Genomic DNA, 20819 nt, shown 5'->3' on the forward strand with positions numbered 1-20819 from the left:
GTAAGGCATTTCAGTGTTGAGTCTGAGGCTCTGAATGTTTTCTCAAGCCTTCCTTTTAAAGCCGGCTCTGAGAACGGGCACTTCATGATGAGGAGGCCTTCCTCCCACATGTAATTCAAGTCAGGGATGGAGATTACCGATTGTCTTTGTTTATTCATATGATCAAATAAAAAACAGTCTTTATTTTCCTTCGCTGGGGTCAGCTCAAAGTTTTCACATGCCTTCATGAACATTGCGTATAATGCCCCCACCTCATCCGCTGACTATTGTTTTGCAAGATTCCTCCGGAATATCTCCCTTGTCAGCGTTATCCGTATCCCAGACTTCGTCCTTGTATGACGTAGATGTTGAGGACTCTGTTCTTGGATCATCATTTGTGTCAGTTTGCAGCAATTTGCCATCTTCTTGATCTTCCCATTTGAGGAGCATGCAGAGCATCTATCCTGGCTTACAGGAGATCTGGATAGATGGCTTCGAGACTTCAACGGTCTTGGGGATCAGTATCTGGGATGCCCTGAGTCACTTGGTACGCTCTGTGCTGGCGGCTTTGATCGCGGCCTGGGCAACCTTGATGCTGTTGACCTTGACCACCCATCTGGGTGATATTGATTGGGTTGCCTTTTGTGGAACAGGTGTGCCAATAAGTGAGGGACCATAAATCGCATATTTACTTGTGACACTCAAGTTTGCAGTGATGTTAGCAGCTGTATGGATAGTTGCATTTGAGGATGTATATTTGGGCCCAGAATAGGCATCTGAGGTGTTACCCAAGGTGTTGACGCTGGTATTTGTGGTACTTGTGGCACGAATACCTTTGGTGCCAATGTTTGTGGTGACCCAAGTTTTTCCCCCTTATTAGGGGACTGGATACCTTCTGATATTATTACTGACTTCTCGGAGTCAGAGAATTTTGGAGAGCACCCTTGTGGTGCTTAAAAATCTGAGTCAATGGGATGTTGCAGTATCTGATCAGACATTATCTCAGAGTATGTGATTGGTGACATTGCTGAAAATATTGGTCTTTGTGAGAAATGGTGATGCTATTCCTTTTCATGCTGCTGCTGCTCCTCCAAGTTGGCTTGTGCGTTTTCTGCCCTAGCGTGGACGAGCTTTCGGAGAACGTCGTCAACGATGCTGTTTGTACCAATGGTTACGTCAGCGGTTTTGTAATGTGGGTGGCCTTTAATATTTCCTGACCGCTCATTCAGCGGTCTCTCCTTCGTTGGCAGGGTACCTCTCGTCGACGAGTTAGGACGTTTCCTTGATGATGGCTACGACTTGTCATGCTTATGGGACTTCGAGATCGCGTTGACCAATGATGTAACGGCATCTTCATAGACGACACCCCTTTTGGTATCTTCAACACTATCGTCGATGGACCCTTGGCTGCTGAGGTCATTGACGAATGGGCTAATGGCACTGCTGTGTTTGTCAACGAAGTGTGTGCGGTCGATGAGGACCCTTTGGGCTTGGAGTTTCCAATGGAGTGTCGTGGTCGGTTGCCGACAAGAATGACGGTGGAGGACAAGATTTTGATGCCCCTGTGGATGACTGTGCCCAGCCACCCATCGACGGTCACCTCGCCAACTTGATCACTCGTTGATGGGCTGCCTATCAATGGGTTGTGGCTACTATCTGACGGGACTGTCGCCATAGTGGAGTCATAAAATATCATCAACGGTATAGTATTCGTCAACGGTACATCGAGTCCATGGCGGGTTTCATGTTCCTTGTGCTTTTCAGGTTTGTGTGGTCCCTCGTCAAACCTTGACCATTTCGGATAGTTGTTGGAGAGCATCTCAGACAGTCTTACAACCGTCACATACTTTGAAGAGGGTGAGTATTTGCCTTCATTCACTCAGCATACTAATCTCCTATGCCCTCCCTCAGCGTATTTGCAGTGAATTACTGGCATATTTTGTCATCTTCGCTGGTGTGGTTTGGGTATATTCAATAAATAAAATCTTCATGCCTATCCCCTTCATAAATATGTTTTAAACCACTGGTGGAGCAGGCCCTGAAAAGTAATTTTTTTAGACCTGCTCCCCATTATAAAAAAAATGGTCTCCTGAAATTCTAAAGACTTATGTGAACTATCTGTTATCTGAATTCTCTGCAGAAAGGTTTTCTCCTGGGAGAGAGGTGTGAAGACTCCTCTCAGCACGACGTCTGGTTAGAATCTGAACATGGCCTCTAGGGGTGGGGCTTACAACTCAATGTTGGAGGGGACAAACACTACCCAGAATGTGGCCGACTGACTTCAAAACACAACAGTTTGTAGGAAATGCATAACCCATGATTCCCAGCCTGATGATGTGGAATATTCAAAGCTTGTGAATCTATGAATGACCCAATGCTGGAGAAGCAAGGTAATTTCACTCAGCAAAAGGATTATTCTCCACTCGCTGAGGTAACTGAACTTGGTACCTCAGCATGCCGGATTTGGATCAAGTAAAGAGTTACTCTTAGTTCCCTCTGTAAATTGGACTCTATATCCTAGTGTCCAGTATTTGCACTAAGCAAATGGCTTCTCCAAATCCCGTAATTCTGCAAGGTGCTCTGGGAATCCTAAACCTGGTACCGTTGTACTGCTTTACTCTTGGACCTCCGTTTTCTTGTCTTGGATTCCGGTATTAAAGTCTTTCTGGATTCTTTTTGTGTTCCTGGTGTCATATCTTCCCTCCTTCTTACTCACACCCTGGAGTCAGGTGTGCGTTTGTGGGTTCTCCCTCTCACCTTTTCTCTAACTGAAGCGGTCTGCTTCCTTCTTGCTCCACTATTAACTGTCTCCACTGAGCAGGGTGGTCTTCGCTGGAGGAGGTTGATAGGCTAGCGAATTTCATCCCCCCGTTTCTCCGGCTCCACGTTTTCAAGTACTCTAGTGGCCTTGCGTTGCTTCCAACATACTGACCTGTTTCGCATACACATCCAACTCCGATGTTGGACTTTGTTTTTTTGGAAGGCAGCAGAATAGTTTGTTTCGATCTCTGGGCCTCCTTTATGCCGTACACAGTTGCATGATGATCCCTCCCTTTAACCCATGTATGTATTTTCAAGTGCCTGCTGTGCTGCAACCTAAAAGACCTGACTGCCGCCATGGTAAAGGGACTTCATCAGACGGTGCTTCATCACAAAACTTATTCAATGGGTTCAGAATAAATCCTAGTGCTAAACCCGACACCGGGAAGAGAGGCACATTCAGAATAAACATTCTCATAAAAGTCAGTTATTGGCTGCTAGCCTTTGGTAGTGGGTAAATACAGCACCACCATGCATCTTGCAATTTTGTGACTTCCAAGCACTGTCTGCCGGACTTGGATATCATTACTGGTTGGCCAGAAAAGCAAGTTGGAAATGCAGTGCCTGTGTTCACACATAGATCAAAGTTGACATTTCTGGTAAGTCACAATCTGCAGGAACAGTGGGCCTAGGTACATAGTCCCCTAGTTTTCATGAGTGTAGGGATATCAGACCTGCGTAGGTAAACAAAGGGGGTCTGGCTTCAACCTGCACATAACCCATACCTCTGCATACGATTCTTAGAGCTACGATGCCCTAATGTTCTGGTTCAGTTTAAAAACCAAAGAAGTGGCACAGGGAACCAGAGCACAATCAGATATTCTTCGGAAACTGCACATCTTAAGAAATCTATTGGTGGGTGGAGGATCTAGTTACTTCTAATTAGCAGCCCAGGGAGCATCTGTGATTCAGTTTTTTTTTGTTTTTTTTACATTAAATTACAGAAGCTTTGGCGGTCTTGTTAGAGTTCCCTCATACAGACAAATGTTAGCAGTAGAGATGAGAGCAAATAGTTATTCTGCTCATTCTCCATAGCGTAGGTGTACAAAACACTGATGGCTATTTATAAACCGGGCTGGTGGTTTTTATCTGTACCTACACGAGATGCTTGCTCCTTACATTTCTGTCATTAGATACTATCTACCCAGCCATCGATTTCAATGGAAAACCAATCCAGAACGGAAAGCAAAGACGGCAAAACTATATGTTTTACATAATGTGCTCATCCAAAGGGATCTGTCGGTGGTTTGCAGACTTCTTTCCTCCAGATTGTGCAAAATCGTATTTGTTTATTTTTGCCTGAAACCTCTAAAAACACTGGGTTCCTTAAAGTCTTCGCTCCAGTAAGGAGGAGGGTCCACCACCCTCGTAATAAATTCAGAAGGAGGAACAGAAGCAGAATCATTTTTTTTTGTTATACTTTTGATTACAGTCCTTGAGGTGTTCTTGAAAGAACTGAAATCTCGTGTTTACAGATTATCTAAATACTATCAGCAGGCTGCATCGGTTATGTGCAAGTGGAACTAGTACCCCTATGGTATTTATGTAGGTCTTACATCGCTGCACACCGGAGACAATATAACTGCCCAGCTTTCACACTTCCCTTTTCCTGTAGGAGGGAGAGCACACATATATACGAGCTTCATGGAGAGAACAGGCAACATCAAAGGAAACCTTCCTCAAAGACTACATCCTTGATAAAGAGGAAGAAGAGGAGCACCATTTTCTCACACTTTGCTCCTAATAACATTTATTTACCTGAGGGCTCCTAGTCGGCCAATAATGATGAACAACGTACTGATAAGATTCCATGGGGTGTGAACATTTAGAATATCTCTGGTTTTGTCATGTTTTACATTGCCCAGGCAATGATCTCTGCCACAAAATAAGAGTAACGCCAACCAAACATTTTGGAGAGGTTTTCTTCTTACATTGATTGCATGCCCAGTGATTTAGCTCCCTATGTAAGGCCAAACTCAGTAAAATGCTTTGTATATCTTGCACGAGTACAGAGAGCATATCCAGGGAAAACACACATGGGCCACATTCCAGACTGACATGAACTGGAGTAAGATTAGAAATTAAATGTTTTTTCTGAGTCGTTCATTTGCCACCAAACGACCAGTGTATCGTAATAACAAATGAATTACCTTTGGTCATTGTCACAGTGAGGATAACAGATATTAACTACAGGGGTGGTTCTATACTAACAGGATCTAATGTCAGGTTTCCTCTTCAATAAATCAAGAACTCAAGCCTTCCTCACCTGGAAATGTCCTTCAGTTTATACAGTCTCTGGGTAATTAAAGCACCCCAGAATGTTTCTTCCTTGGCCTTGACGAATGATCTGGGAAGCAGGTTGTCCACCTGGGTTGTGTAGTCCTTGGTCCAGAATACTACCACAGGGTCACAAGATTACAATTCCCTTTCTTGTTCTGTGCATTAGAGGACACCTTTAACAGGCTATCATCCGGATCTTGCCCCGTCACCTTCCTGGGCTTTTGTACTTTTCAGGCTGAAGTTCTTCTCTCCCATCAGCCATGGGTTACCCTCCTGGGCAGGAGACTTCTGAAGGCTCTCTGTTCTCCTCTATAAAGAATAGCCTAGAACAGCTTCTCCCCTGGGTCAGAGTATGTGCTCCCAGCAGGCTTCTTCATTTATTTATTGGGTTTCAAGGCGCAACAAGATGAGGTGGGGGAGGGTGAAACAGGGATGACAAAACAGAAATGGCCCTACTAGGCTTTGTGACATTCGGATCATGCAAGTGCAGTAATAGAAGTGCAGAGGAGAGGGGAGGCAGAGAAGTGCCGGAGGGTTAAGCGAGTGCCCGGGGAGGCCAGGTGGACAGAGCTCGGGGGGGGGGGGGGAGAGATTGCAGGGCAGAAAGGTCCACGTGCTAAGTGCAAGGAATGGGCAGGATCGGCTAAGGGGGGTGTAAGCCCGGCGGGGCTAGTGCAGGGGGAGGGATACCAGAAGGGCAAGTGCCCGGTGGGGGATTAGGGAGGACAAAGGAGACCAAGTGCAGGGCACAGACTGTTAGGGGAGGGTATGGTGCCCTGTAAGAATCTGTAGGAACCAGGCAGCCAGTCAAGAGGCAGAGGGGGGCAAGATTAGCAACGGAGGGGAAGAGGGAAGGAGGAAGAAAACATTAGGTTCTTGAGAAGCTTCCGAAACTTAAGGAGATCCAGCTCAAGTCTGAGAGGGGCAGGGAGGCCATTCCTGAGGGAGGCACCTGCAGAGGAGAGAGATCTACCCCCCACTCTCTGCTTGGAGAAGTGTCTGATCTGCAGATAGTTGGAGCTAAAAGACCGAAGGGCTCTAGCAGGGAGGGGTATTTAGGGAGAGGGAGTTGGATGTAGTGGGGTCGCAGGCCCCAGAAAGGCTTGTGGATGACGCAGAGGGTTTTGAACTTAATCCTTGCAGAAACTTGGAGTCCGAGGAGAGATTTTAGGGCTGGAGAGATGCGGTCCCTGGACTTGAGGACAAGGATGTCTTGTAGTTCTATTCTGGATTAGTTGAGGGGGCGAAGGAAGGAGCTAGGTAGGTTGAGTTCAGCCTGGAGGGGACCAGAGCTCTGGAAACATTGAGCTGAGTTTCTGGGGGAAGGTGAGGAAAGGAAGAATGCCTCTGACGAGGTGAAGCTGAAAGTGAGCCTTCTTGGCAAGGTCTGTGATGTGAGGAGAGAAGGAGAGGAAGAAAGGAGTTGAAGAAGACGGCATGTTTTTTGCCTCACAAGAGGGTGATGGTAGAGGGCCCATGGAGGGCAGTCAGAATGTATGGGGAAAGGAGGGAGCTGGAGTCCCAATGAGAAGGTTCTCTGTCTTAATGTCTTTAGGGCAGAGATTGTTAGCAGTGCGCCATGCCTGAATAGCAGACAGTCAGATATGAGAGAGGAAAAGGAGGAGGCAGAGGAGGGAAGCTTGAAGGAGAGTTGCATGTCATCTGCATAAGACTGGAAGTTAGGAGAGAAGGCAGAGATCAAATGGGCCAGGGGGGCAAGGTAGATGTTTAAAAGCCATGCTGAGATAACAGAGCCCTGAGGGACACCACATGTGGAGAGTAAGATGGAGGAAAGAAAAGGGCCCAGTTGAAACTTGGAAGGTCGATCAGAGAGGAAGGAGGTCAGCCAGTCCAGAGCCAGGTCTGTGAAGCCAAGGGTATCACGCTGCTGATTTATAAAGTTGGCATGATTGACCGTATCAAAGGGAGAGGAGAGGTCAAGAAGGATGAGAATGGAAGAAGAGTAGGAGGAATTGGGATGAGAGAGCAAGTCTTCACGGGTGTTCAGGAGTGCAGTTTCCTTGCCTCTGGCAGCTCTGAATCCAGACTGGTGGCCGTGGAGACAATCAAGAGGTTCAATGTGGTGGATAAGATGGAAGATGGAAGATGGCCAGCTTCTCCAAGAGTTTGCCCAGTTACGGGGCAATGGAGATAGGGCGGTAATAGCCGGACAGGAAGGGTAGGGTAAGGGAGGCCTGGGAGTGGGTGAGGGAGAAGATGAGGGAGAAGGGTGGGGTGTAGATTAGAGAGAGGACAGGATGTCCTGAGTTTTAGTAATGTAGTGAGAGGCCAGAGAAATGCATAGGTCCAGGGAAGGCAAAGGATAAACAAAGACTGTAGTAGGATTGGCAAGTTTCTTGCACCAAGCTCTTACTGATGTTTAGTCTCTCTCACTCTGGGACTGGTCCAACTTGCTCGGCCATCTCGGTTTCTATCCTCCTGCGAGTCTGTGAACTCAATGACTCTTTGGATTGTCACCCCAATTCTGCCAATGTCTGACTGCATCTGCCAACCTTTATACAATTGACTGGTGCAAGCACCACAATAATGACAGGCAGTAGATGTGCCCTTTCTTTATTAAATGCCGGTCATTTGATTGGCTAACACTCTGTGGCCCCAGCTCCTTTTCCATGTCCATCCCAACTTTTCCTGACAGAGTCTGTGTGCGGTGTATTCTCCAATTACCCGGGATACCTACGTTTATTGATGGTCTATATCAAGGGATAAAAGCACAGTCCACCCACCACCTTGGGATCCGGCAAATATGAAAGCATAAACTGAGGATGTGTGTCATCAGAACTGGTGACTATTCCCTGTAGTAGATACAACATTTCAAACAATTGTTACACAATCATGTGAAGGTTCCACTTGTCTTCTTGATGACGTTCTTTAATAATCAATATTGTGTCAACATTGTGGCTCAAGTGACAGTCAGCGGCCGATTCATTTCGGACCTGAAGTCCATCAACAGGGAATGTTCTGTCTACTCAGACACATAAGTCACTAATGGAAAAAATAACCTTATCTAATGTGTTAAGTACTCGAGTGAATAGGAGGTCTACTACATAAGTACTCTTCCTTCAACCAAAATACTGCACACACATGCTTTTCTTCCGTTGCCGAGTGCTTCTTATGAATTAGACCTATTCGCTACAGTACTTTACACGTTAGATTACGTTATGTTTTCCATTAGTGAATGCTTGCTCGAATTATCAGCTGCATACTAAATAAGCTTGATCAGTCTGATAAAGCTTGCACGTCCAAATGGAGCCGTCCAGGCAGTGCCACACATAATGGCATTCATTTCCAATAACTTTTATAACGGAGCCCTTTCTACCGGGGGCCTAAGTATTAGTACTTCCCAACCTTCCTACCTAACACACTAACTTGCTGTCTATTCTGTGATGCTCTAGACGACGAACGTGCACTTCACACATTAGGTTAATTAAAAATTAAGATGGTGCCCACACTCATTGTGGAACACCAGAACAGCCGAAAGGCCTCTGCAAACCTCTCCTACATGCCCAAAGCCATATATGGACGCATTAGTCATATTTTGTAAGGATAATATTTACCCAACTCTATGCACCGCTATTTGTACTTTTTTCTACTGTCATCCCGATACCAATTTTTGGCTGTGAAGACCATCTGACTTTTTCGCCTCTTTTTCAGATGCTCTTCCAGGGTTCGAACAAGCTTACCAGGCTGCATGCCATTTTAGGTTATCACACTGTTGTGGCCCCTTTCACAAGCAACAGAGCATCTAACCTGCAAGTCATTTTTGGTTCTGGCCATTCTCACATGGAAGAGAACAGCCTTGATAGGTAACCCCACATTATGGCTTCTTTCACCATGCTACCATACCCACACAGCCCTTTGTGCGCACCCTCCACTAATGGACTATCCTTTTATTCAGATTCTTGTGATTACACAGATTGACATACATAGTGCCATCTTCCTGGACTCCAGACCCTTGCGTAAGGACCATCATGCCTTGGTTTCTCCACCTACTGAATTAGCAAGTAATGCGTTCATGCAATGCACACATACAAAGAGCTTACCTTCTCTCTTTTTCTCTCCGCTGACCCCTCCTGTTTGCATTTTGGCAGACTATTGGTTCTTTTTGTGTTTGGCACAAGGTACCAATTTGGACTGATTTATTTTTCAATTGGTTGTTTCAACTCCACTTGTTTGTATTCAACTGGTTTTCAAATGTGTCAACATTATGATCTCAATGTAATTGTGTTCAGCCTTGAGAAAGACCCATATGGGTCATAACACGTGTTGGATGACTCGCGCACTATTTTTGGGTCACATTTAATTGCTTTGAGAATGTATGCTCCTTAGGGATACTTTTTCTTACAATTGACCAGTATAACCACGCAAGATTTCCAGGCATACTGTTTGTGTGGTTTGTCGTGAGGTTTTGGGCAACACCTCCCTTTGCCTGTGTTCTTGGTGCCAGTTTACCTCTCTGAGGTTTAAACTTCAACTAATACGTGTACCCATTTATCAGTGCCGTGCGAAGTTGATTCACTATTTAGCGCCCACTCCTTACGTCGCTTGCATACTCTAGTACCTTTCACAAACTATGATTTAATGGACTGACATTTCCGCAGCCCTGGGCCCAGATCTATGGTGGTATCACTTTCCTCCTCCAATAGAATACATTGCATGTTAGTCACAAATGGGAGGGCTTCCATGAGCGTGGATGCCTGGCTCTGGGCAAGGAGAAAGAAGTCTGGCTGGACTCCGGGGGATGCTCTACATACAACCTCCTGCAGTGACATCACAAAGCAGGCGGCTTCCCTTGCCACCCAGAGTCCCTGCACCTCTCCCCCCGCGACACCGGTAGAAGTAGCAATCACATAATGTTGTTTTTGGTAGATACAATCTTCACTCCACAGACTGCATGAGGAAATAATTAAAGGATTACCAAAGGGCTCTCTGGTGAGGCCACTAACTGGCAATGTCACAGTATGATGGGCACCAGACGTGATCCAGCTCGTATGAGTATAGCCTCTTGTGCCCCATACCTTAAAACGGCAGGCCTTGCTCCGAGTTCTGCACAGTACCAATTCTACAATGCCCAAGGATAGGACCAGTCGTTTTATCAAGGCCCGACGTCTGCATGAGCATGGGAAGAGGGAATATGTAGTGTGCATCGCTTACTCCAAACCTTAGTGATTCCATCTGTGGTCCATCCATTGTTTCAGAGTTCCTGTCCGCCGCCCGTTTTGAGTATGATCAGCCGTCTACCTGTGCAGCCCAACGTAAAGACAGTAGTCGCTCTGCCTTTTGGAATTTTGCATCATGGGACAGGCAAAGAATCGCGGATGGTGGCCGTTTGGTGCTTTTTCTTCTGGCAGCTGCATGATCAACTTGTTCTGACTTAATGGTTTGCAAAGCCTCAAAAAGACAGGAAACGGTCTAGATCTGCCAGTCCAGAATAAAAGTGACACAGTGAGATGCGATCTTGCCTCTGGATTAATCATAATCACAGAAAGTGATTACACCTTTACTGCCTCGGGTTTTTACGATTGATTGAAGGGAATATTCCTTGCCAATAAAAGTCAGACACATGACACACTGCTTTGTCTAAACCACCAGGATAGATGGGTGGAAAGCGCCTTGATGCCTCCTTCAGTTTGATTAGAGCGCTTTACAAAGTCAATACCAATACCGTGGATTAGTTCAGCAAAGACTGCCGTCGGAAAGTAAAAACCACGAAGGCTCGGAATGTAGTGTGCGTGGGGTCAGAAATGGCCACAGGAATGCCCATAACATAACCTGGTGGGGAAGGGAGGCAGCAGATTTTTCTGGCAGACGTTCAAGGCATCTACTGGCTCTGTCATTAACTTTCAGATCCAGTTACATTTGGCAGGGGGCCCGAAGGTACTCTTCAGAGTTAGTCTAATGATCCTACGGACTGGATTCCTTCCGTTCACCGGTTACATCTGGGGAAAAAGCAACAACTGTACTCTGACAGGTCGCAACAGATTTAGTATATCAATAATCGGAGGAAAACATATTGGCATACAGCATTTTGCATTATTCTAGTAGCACTTAGAGAAGTGCTTTTATTTGGAAAGCCACATTCTAACCCTTGAACATCAAATTTTTTTGAAGCCCAGTTTGGAACATTAAAAATTGGCATTATGGATTTTCAAAAATCATACCTCGGTCTTTAGCGATAGTCCACTGTTAAAGAAGATGGCGGAAACAGCAATGTATGTTATAGTGATCTCTGGCATCAATGGTCCTAGAATCAAAAGACAAAAAGAAACGTTGTTAAAAAGGGCCAGCAAACAGGCAATTAATTTAAGTTGGGTCCATACATTGCTCAACGCTCTGGCCAATTGAATAGATCAGATTTAAACCGAGCTTAATGGTTAATTATAGCTAATAAAATCAGAAGGCTGTTCGTTGAGGTCCCGTGATGTCCTGAACGTAACGCTCTAGTTCATGTTGAGGGGAGGGGCCCAGGAGGAGGGAGGAAGAGGATGTGACGATGGGCACAGGGAGTTGGAGGAAGGTAGCAAGTAATAAAGACATGCAAGAACCGTCTCCGCATCTTTCGGGCAGGGGCCAGGAAACCCATGGTAGTCCCACGGAGTGTCAGCATCACATTGGTGATGAAGCGGCCGAGCCCACGCTCGTGCGGTGTTGGCTGGAGAGGCGGCAGACCACTGACGAAGTCCCCTGTGCAGTCCTGTGCATGGAGGGGCACAGGAACATACTATTATGCTGTGTAGAGTGACAGTGACTAATAGCGGCACACAGCCACAAGTGGGGGCATCATGCTGTGGGGAGCGGCAGTGGGAGGGTAAACAGTAGAACACGAGCGTTCACGAGGAGACCTGGAAGAATTGCACTGTGGGGAGCGGTGGTGAGAATACACAGTGACACATGGCCACCCAACATGAGGACACACACATGTGGTCCTCGAGAAGGCACGTGGAAGGAGAAAGGACACCTCATGCAAAGGTACCAACACAGACACAGGAACAAGGTGCCACCCATGGGCCCCAAAACCAGGAAATTCTGCACACTGTCCACAAGAAGGTGAGGAAGGAGTAAAGACACACACCCAAGGGCACAAGCAAGTCAGATCAGGGCATCCCACCTGCAGTGGCAGCGACCCCACCCAACCCAGGTCAAGCAAGAATACAAGAGGCACCATTATCATTTCAGCTCCCAGGAGCATTTGACCTAACAGATACCAATAACACGGGACCCCAATGGGCAAGGGACTCTGAAGTATACGTGGCGGCGCTGGGCCCGATGGATGACCACAGAAGGAAAAGCCCCCTCACACTAGCAGTGGGACCAGCCACAAGAGACATCATTGATGAGCTACCCAAAGAAACAGTACATATTTAGCGGACTAAAAATGGTGCTCGCTGATTATTTCACTCCACACACCAACATAGACTATGAGGTACATCTTTCATACCGCAACGCAGCACAAAGGTGAAACCACAGATGCATTTGTAACGCGCCTGCAGATAAGAACGAAGCAACAACAACACTGATGCGCTAAGATCAAATATTTGCTGGCTGCGAGTCCCCAAAGTTTAGAAAGAAATTTCAGAAACCATGGTTGCTCAAAGACATACTGATGCTGGCAAGAGCCGAAATAGCGGTCGAACAACAGGTGGAAGTCATGAACGAAGATCACGAAGGCAACCTCAGACACGATCCGCAAGGTTGCTACGGCACCTTTGTTGCAACCTCAGACACGATCCACAAGGTTGCCACGGCACCTTTGTTGCAGGGTCAGAACGACCAATTTGGTTTCCGGTGCGGGTATGAATTCCCACACGAAGGATCATGCCCAGCAAAAGGACAACTATGCTCAGCATGTTGGGGGGGAACCACTTCAAGGCGGTGTGCAACATGTCAAGGAAACCGCCAAGAGATGAAGGAGAACAACCCATGCTCATGAGACCAAAGGAAAGAACAGGCACCACAGCAGCGGCTGCATGCACGATAGCAGCGAGGATGCCGGGAAGGCACAAAGAAGGTAGCCGTCGAGATGAAGAGTTGGCGGACGACAGGAGAATGGGGGAAAGAAGAAGAACTTGTAGCCAACCTGCTGGCCCACTCCGAAGATCGAGAAGCCATGTATGTTATCTAATGGAACAATCTCTGTCAGACAGTGAATCAACTTCATCAGCAGGGGACGAGAGATGGAAAGACTACCTGCATGCACTAGGAAATCAGCAAGCAACAGAACACAGCCCGACACTACTGCTGCAAATTAACAATCTACAGGTCGGATTCCTGGTGGATATGAGGGCCACGGTGAATGCGATTAGTGAGGAAGTGTACACAATCATCCTACAAGCACTGAGATTACGCCCTTCAGAAGTGGCGATGTACCCATATGGATCAAAGACCTTCTTACCGTGCAAAGAATACTTTGAAGCGACATGCAAGTACAAGACAAAAGAGAAAAAGATAGCTGTGCATGTACTAGAGGCGGCGGCAGAGAGCGTCTGCATCCTAAGCTTTAAGGCCGCCATGGAATGGGCTTAATCCACATACTCTATTGACTAATGGTCCACAAGTACATAGATACCGTAGCCAAGATGGACCAACTGTTCCCAGCACTGTTCAACGGGCTAGGAAGACTAAAACACAGGCAGATTCAACTGCACATTGACCCCACCGTCACACTTGTGACACAACACTATAGAGGCATCCCTATAAATATTCAAAAACAAGTGGAGGACAAGTTACATAAGCTGGTGGAACAGGACATTATAGAGCTAGCATCAGGGCCCATATTGTGGGTATCTCCAATTGTGACTGTGCCAAAAAAGGGCTTGGATGCCATCCCACTGGGCGTCGATATGAGAAAACCCAACCAAGCAATAAAGAGAGAACACCACCAAGCCCCCTGCATTATGGACATGGTACATCTGTTAAGCGGGTCCAATGTCTTCTCAAAGCTAGACATGAATAAGGGCTGCCATCAGTTAGAGCTAAGCCCGGTATCAAGGTACATGACCACGTTTGTAATGCACCTGAGGTTATACCCCTAAAATAGACTTGTCTTCGGAGTATCGACAGCAGCAGAAATATTTCAGGCCAAAATCCATAATGTCATTAACTATATTCCAAACTTCCTAACTATAGCGGTGACGTCCTAGTTTTCGGCACACACTTGCAATGACACACTAGCCAGAGTGTGCATCGCGCTGGAAGCGGCCAACCTCACCCTCAAAGACAAATGAGAGTTTTGCAAAGGCACACTGCATTTCTTCTGCCATATATTCTGGGCCAAAGGGATGATGCCAGACCCTGATAAAGTTGCAGCCCTAAATGGGACTCCTCCACCAACAAATGCCTCAGAATTGAGATCGTTCCTGGGGCTCGCCAGCTACTGCATGAGATAGATCAAGGACTTTGCAACCATCAGCGAACCATTGACAGTTCTCACGAAACCGCCCACTACTCATCAGTGGTCGATCAGAGGCCAAGAAGCATTCGATGACATCTGCAGGAAAATCTCAACTGCCGAAAATATGGCATACTTTGACAACGAGAGCAACAGAATTGGCAGTGGATGCAAGCCTGGTGGGACTAGGAGCCATACTGGCACATGTGGGGAAAGATGCGTCCCACAGAGGGCATATAGTTATCAAAGACTGAGCTAGCTTACTCCCAAGCCAAAAAAGAAGGCCTGGCTGCAGTGGGGGCGTGTGAGCACAACACCTCTCCCTATACTGAAAGCCCTTCACGATAATAACAAACCATCAAGCATTGTTTTTCATCTATGGAAACCCTCAAGCAAGGATGCACGCATTATGGTGTCTATGGCTACAGAATTATGCGTTCAACATAATACACAGACCAGGGAAGGACACCAGGCTGATTTCCTTTCCCCGACACCCAAAACAATGGGTTATTGCAGAACCATTGGTGGCTGACCGACACATTCACTACAACATCCAGCAAGCCGCGACCACCGGAATGGACAAGATACACATTTTAAGGGAGGCGGAAGAGGACAGAGCCTTCCAGTCAGGAGAATGTCACAAATCAGGGAAATGGAGGAGAGCCAAGAAAAATGGAGAAAGGGAACCACCAGGCATACAGCATCATATCAAACTGGTAACGGATGAGCTCCTCGTGTCATACCCACAACCATGACAAGACAGGACATGATCATAGCCCACAAGGGGCACAGGGGCATAGTGTCAACTAACCTACCACTGAGACAGAAAGTGTGGTTTCGACAACTCGACAATCAAGTGGAGGAACTGCTAATAGTGCCCCACGTGTTGTCTCATAATGCCTTCAATGTATCCCAAGCCGAGTCCCTGAAGATGACGGAGTTGCCGCGGAGTTGCTGCAGAGGGTATGGGACGAGGTTGCCATAGACTTCTTACGGTGGACGATGTGTACTGGTGGCCACAGACGAGTACTTCAGGTTCTCGGAAGCAAAAAAATGGTAGGATCCACCACAGCCCACCACGTCATCCTGGCCCTGGATGAAATGTGCACTGCATATGGCATCCATAAGATCGTCAAGTTCATGGCCAAGACTTTACAACATTTGTGGAATACATGGGGCTTAAGCATCGGTAGGTGACGCCACTATGGCTCCAGGCCAATGGAACAGTAGAGAGATGCATGGCAAACTTGAAGTGTGTGCTACAAATAGCACATCTCACTGGGAAACCATACAAACTGTTGCTGTATCAACTGTTGCAGGACTACAGGAGCACGCCTCGCAGCATGACAGGGAAATGTCCCTCTGAAGAGATGTTTGGAAGAAACGTACAAACCTGCATACCTTATGTCCCGAAGACCTCAGAGGATTACCAAGATGACGAAAACATGAGTAAAGATGAAGAAGCGAAGGACAAGATGAAGAGGAATTCTGACATGCAGTGACGGGCCAAAGAGTCCAGTTTGGAAGTTGGTGATGTGGTGGTGGTGGTGAAGCAACCACAAATAAGTGGCAGCACTTCACGAAGACCTTCTGGTGATCACCAGGGAGAAAGCATCACTGATAACGGTGAAAGAAGATCATCGACAAGTGAACCGAAACTCATCACACTTCAAGAAGGTGGTTGGTGAAGTCTGGAGAGAACCCAGAGGGACAATCTGGGTGGAGAGGACGCTCAGCAGTCGGATGTCTCAAATCAAGGAGATGGTGAGGAGTCAGAAAGTGATACCCCCAGACACACCGGCAAGGGGCATATTGTAGGAGTGTTGTGGAGTGAGAGAAGAGAGACCACAAGGGCCCGAGTGCGACCTCATCGGCTCATTCAAGAAATGGAATGATGTGTTGGACCAGGTGTTCAAAACAGGGTTAAGGTTGTGATGTCCTGGATGTATCACTCTAGTTCATGTTGAGGTTAGGGGCCCAGGAGGCGGGAGGAAGGGGAAATGATGAGGGGCACAGGAAGTTGGAGGAAGGTAGAAAGGCGCGTTAGAACTGTCACTGCATCTTTCTTTGTGAGGGACGCTTTGTGGGTAGGGACCAGGATACCCATGGCAGTCCCACACAGTCCCAGCTCCACAGGTCCTATGTCAAAAAGGCAATCAAAACGAACAGCAATGAAGAGTGTGCAAGAGGCATGATGCAAGATTTCAATTGGTTTTGCACTACTCGGGTAGCTCAAAGTATCAGGCGAGGGTGACCTGATTTAAAAAGTAAAAAACCGGGACCGGACAGCTAACATAAAAAGGTAGGAATAACTCTTGAAAGTGGCTGTCAAGGCACTACACTTCAGTAGCGTTTGAGGGAGAACGGGGTTTAAGTGTTACTGTTCAAAGAAACGCACATTACAATTAATGTATCACAAACTAACACTTTCTTAAATTGTAAAAAGCAGCATTTCTTCTGCGTGAGATTGTGCATTCCTACCTGCCAGCTATGAAGACCTACTACAAAAAGCCAGGACCACTACAGGAACATAATTTTGAGAAAGGGGGACAGAGCACCAAATACTGAGACGGTCCCGGCAAAACCGGGACCTCTGGTCACCCTATGAAAGGTGCACTGCGCAGAAATGCTTCAGATTAAAACGAGACCTCCCAACTCTTCTTGGGATCGTTATTGTGTCAGCTGCTCCATTACTCGTTTAACAAACACAGTGTTAGTCGGCTGTTACACAGTATGCGAACTGCCAGACCCCAGAGTTAAACGGGTCTTTGTTTAGCTGCGTACCAATATCGCAGATCATGCATACTGCCCCTCTTTAACAGCGTGTTCATCAACACTTGAGCCCCTGCCTGCAGCACTCCACGGCGCCAATTAAGGACAGCACGCGCAGAATGCATCCACCAGCTAAAAGCCTTTAATGCTGGAGACGTGTCGGTCACTCAACGCAGGCAACACGAAAGCGCAAGCCACTTTCTCCACAGAAAGCATGCATCCATTAACAATGCATTCCAAGCACTACGGGCGAGCCCTCACGCTTTACCAAGCGCTCCAGAAGAAAAACATTCTCATCCTATTTTGTTATTCCATAAATGACCTGTAGAGGTCAGGCAGCTGAGCCGGAAACCACAGAGCTCCATTTCCTAAAGGGTGCACTTTACATAAGAAAACGGGAAAGCGACTGCCTCTTTAATTTTTCACCTAATCGTGCAAACTGCCCTTTGCCGTTACTTGCGTACTCTGGCCAAATCCAAACACACATGCCAAATTTGATAATCGTGCAAGGACTTTGTGATGACAAAATAATCTCAAAAACGTATTTGTTTGCATTTCCTTTTACATAAATGCAAAAACATACTAAAATCACATATCTTTCAAAATTCCCCATTTCAGTTGATATTTATGGCATACACGTGCCTTCATCTGGAACTGTGGCATTCTGCACGAGCATCGAAATCGGACACATTCGACCTATTCACTTTTTAAAATCGGAAAAATCTATCTGTAATTCGGGCCTGCGAAGAAATAGCACTCTGGTGTTTGCGGATTACGAATGCGCATTCAAACCAACAGAATGAGGAGCAACAACAATACACTCAGAAGTAACATATGCACCACACACAATACGCACGGAAATGTACCTGGGATGACGCATATACAACACACTAGATCCACTCACAAACGCAGAAGAATCCCTTGGACTAAACCTGTGCAGATTAATCTCAACAGGTCAATCCCATCATTTATTTGTTTACAGGGGCCTTCACTACACTAGGGAATCGAATACATGTAACACGACAAGAGTGACATGCTACTCCCTGCCTCATGTGCGATTATTACGCAACCCAAAGGAATATTGCAGAAAACATCAATTACTGCACACGGAACTCCAACGCTTCTGCTCAATTAAAACCACAATGTATTTATTTTTTCACATCAATAAAACATTTTTAAAGATACAAATCACACCACTGTATCTAGTATAATAACTCAATGACTGATGACAGTGCAAACATTATGTAATATGTGCTTAGTTGAAAGTCCCCATGTGCAAAACAGTACATTTCAATGGATTATTTACATTTTTCATCCATTTTGATACATTCCACAAACGGGACTGTGGTCACCTTTCCATCATTAGATTTGGAATCAATCGTATACAGTGAGTTATATGCACCCTTTTGGGTCCTATTATTTTCACTGGATTTTCAACTTCTCTTTTATATACTGGAATGGTGTCGCCACATTTTCCCTCAGGATTACCAGTGGTAGATAGCCTGTTTTTTTTAAAAAAGGATGTATTTTATCGAAGATCTCGACACACACTGTTTCGTTTTTTTCTACGAGATCCGCCCATCCTATTGCGATCCCTTATCTCCTTGAGCGTCTAGGCCTTCATCAGGACAACGCGTTTGATTCTGTTGCGAGATCCAATCCCTTCACTACCCCTTAATAGTAATGTTCACTCTAAAATGCAAAAACGCACATGCATATTGCGAGTTAGAGATCCTACATTGCTACTATCCTCATTGTTTATCAAAGGGACGTATAGAAAATGTCATCTTTTCATCACTTCAATGTCTGCAAAGGCAAAATATCATCTTTTCTGTCCTATTATTCCACTTAATCTTGCAGATGAATTTCATTTAAAACTCAAACAGGTTGGCCACTAATCTCCGTTTCTATTCTTTTGAGCGCTTCACGATGAAGTCACCTCCTTCCATCTTTGGTTCAGTATTTTAATCTTGTACCACCCATTATCAAATGGCCAAAGTAAAAAAACAGTGTTTATGATGTATCCATAACTGGGGAGAACTGCCTCTACCTCATTATGCAAAACACACAAAAACACACATCCCAAAATGTTAGTTTAAATTCTCTTTAACGTCCAAGTTAATGCCCAGTGGGCTGTTAGGTCATGCACTGGGCCCCTTCAAGAACCCCAATGTTTTAGTTCAGCCATATCCCAGGCACATCCTAGACACTGAGAAACCTGAAGGTGGCTCACCCACTCGTCTCGGGGATCTGTCATCCAGGTGGCCAGCACACAGCCATCACTTTTGGATCCCGTTCCTGGGGGTGGACCAGTGTGGGAAGATCACCTGGATGAGGGGTCTTTTGGGAGTGGAAGTGGGGCCCCTAACAATAAGATGTGGTATTCCCTTCCTGTAACACCTTTTCCCCCATCCTACCAGGTAGGATACCTAGGAACTCAACCTCCCCCCGGCCGTCTGAGACATTAGCATTTTCTCATGGACAGTTCACTGTGAGCGACAACGAACTAACACCAAAGCTGAATACCCGATATGTCGCAATACCATAGTCAGGCAAGGTCAGGCAATTACTGATCATTACACACAGCTGTCTTCCATCCCACTTCCCCACGCGGATAAAAGGCGGAACACGCAAGCACACACTGAGCGAGGAAAAGCACACGAGGAAACAGCAGTTCCAAGATGGCAGTTTAATACAAGTCGAAAGACGGCGAGATCAGAGAGGGTTGTAAGGAGGGAAGTGCCCTTGACCTTTAAATCCTGTTACTTTCACGGACCTTGGAAAGTAAGAAGCCTAAGACCGGGGAACTAAAGCTGAACAAACCTACACTGTGCACTGAAGGTATCCGGGGCTCTCCCGTGGCGATAACCAAGGCAGCGAGGAGCGATTGCCGATAAGTGGTACTGTCCTTGGCTCCTATAACAAAGCAGTGCCAGTAAAGACAGCACAGCCGGTGAGTCGGAGAGACTGATACCAAATCAGCTTGCGTTTGAACACAGGTTGCAAGCAGCAACATTGTATGAAGAAATCCAAAGATGACAGTGTGTGAAACGCATGTGATGAGCGATGAAAATATAAAAAGGAAACCAAAGGAGTGAATGAACTTTGGGAGGCCAAGTGAGATACCGTATACAGAGGGGTCCGACGCCACGTGGGTGCTCATTCAAAGGTCTCTGTTAGGTATCCAACTGAATGGCAACTGTATTGTAAAATGCAACTTTGTAAGTGGTGCTGCAACGGGTCAAGCTAAATCCTGTGCACTTTCGAAAGTCTTTAATAAACCAAGGTGAACTACAATTGGTCCAAGCCCGGCTGAGGGAGACTAATTGGAAAAGGGAAAGGATCCGAGCCCGGCACAGGGGTATCCGGGGTGAACTGCGAGTCACCCGAGAAAACGAATATTCTATGAACTTTGTAATATCAGTGATCTGAGCCCGGGAGAGGGGGGGATCCAGGGTGGAGCACCAAAGTTAAATACTTGTAAGCAGAAAAGAACAGTATTGTATTTTTTGTACATCAGGCCCTCTGAATCAAGAGACTTTGATGAGAAGAGACTTGGGCA

At 46.3% G+C, this 20819-nt stretch overlaps 1 protein-coding gene across 3 annotated transcripts in view; it reads right to left on the bottom strand.

Annotated features, from left to right (window-relative positions):
- SLC10A7 (solute carrier family 10 member 7) overlaps positions 1-20819 on the bottom strand; it is a 1071777-nt gene that overhangs the window by 977198 nt on the left and 73760 nt on the right. For all 3 annotated transcript variants that reach the window (XM_069631237.1, XM_069631239.1, XM_069631238.1), the window contains exon 2: positions 11259-11341. In XM_069631237.1, coding sequence (XP_069487338.1) covers positions 11259-11341 — 83 coding nt within the window. The remainder of the gene's footprint in view (positions 1-11258; positions 11342-20819) is intronic.

Source organism: Ambystoma mexicanum, chromosome 6q, assembly GCF_040938575.1.
Source record: "Ambystoma mexicanum isolate Mex_15411 chromosome 6q, UKY_AmexF1_1, whole genome shotgun sequence".
In the NCBI taxonomy this organism is placed as follows: domain Eukaryota; kingdom Metazoa; phylum Chordata; class Amphibia; order Caudata; family Ambystomatidae; genus Ambystoma; species Ambystoma mexicanum.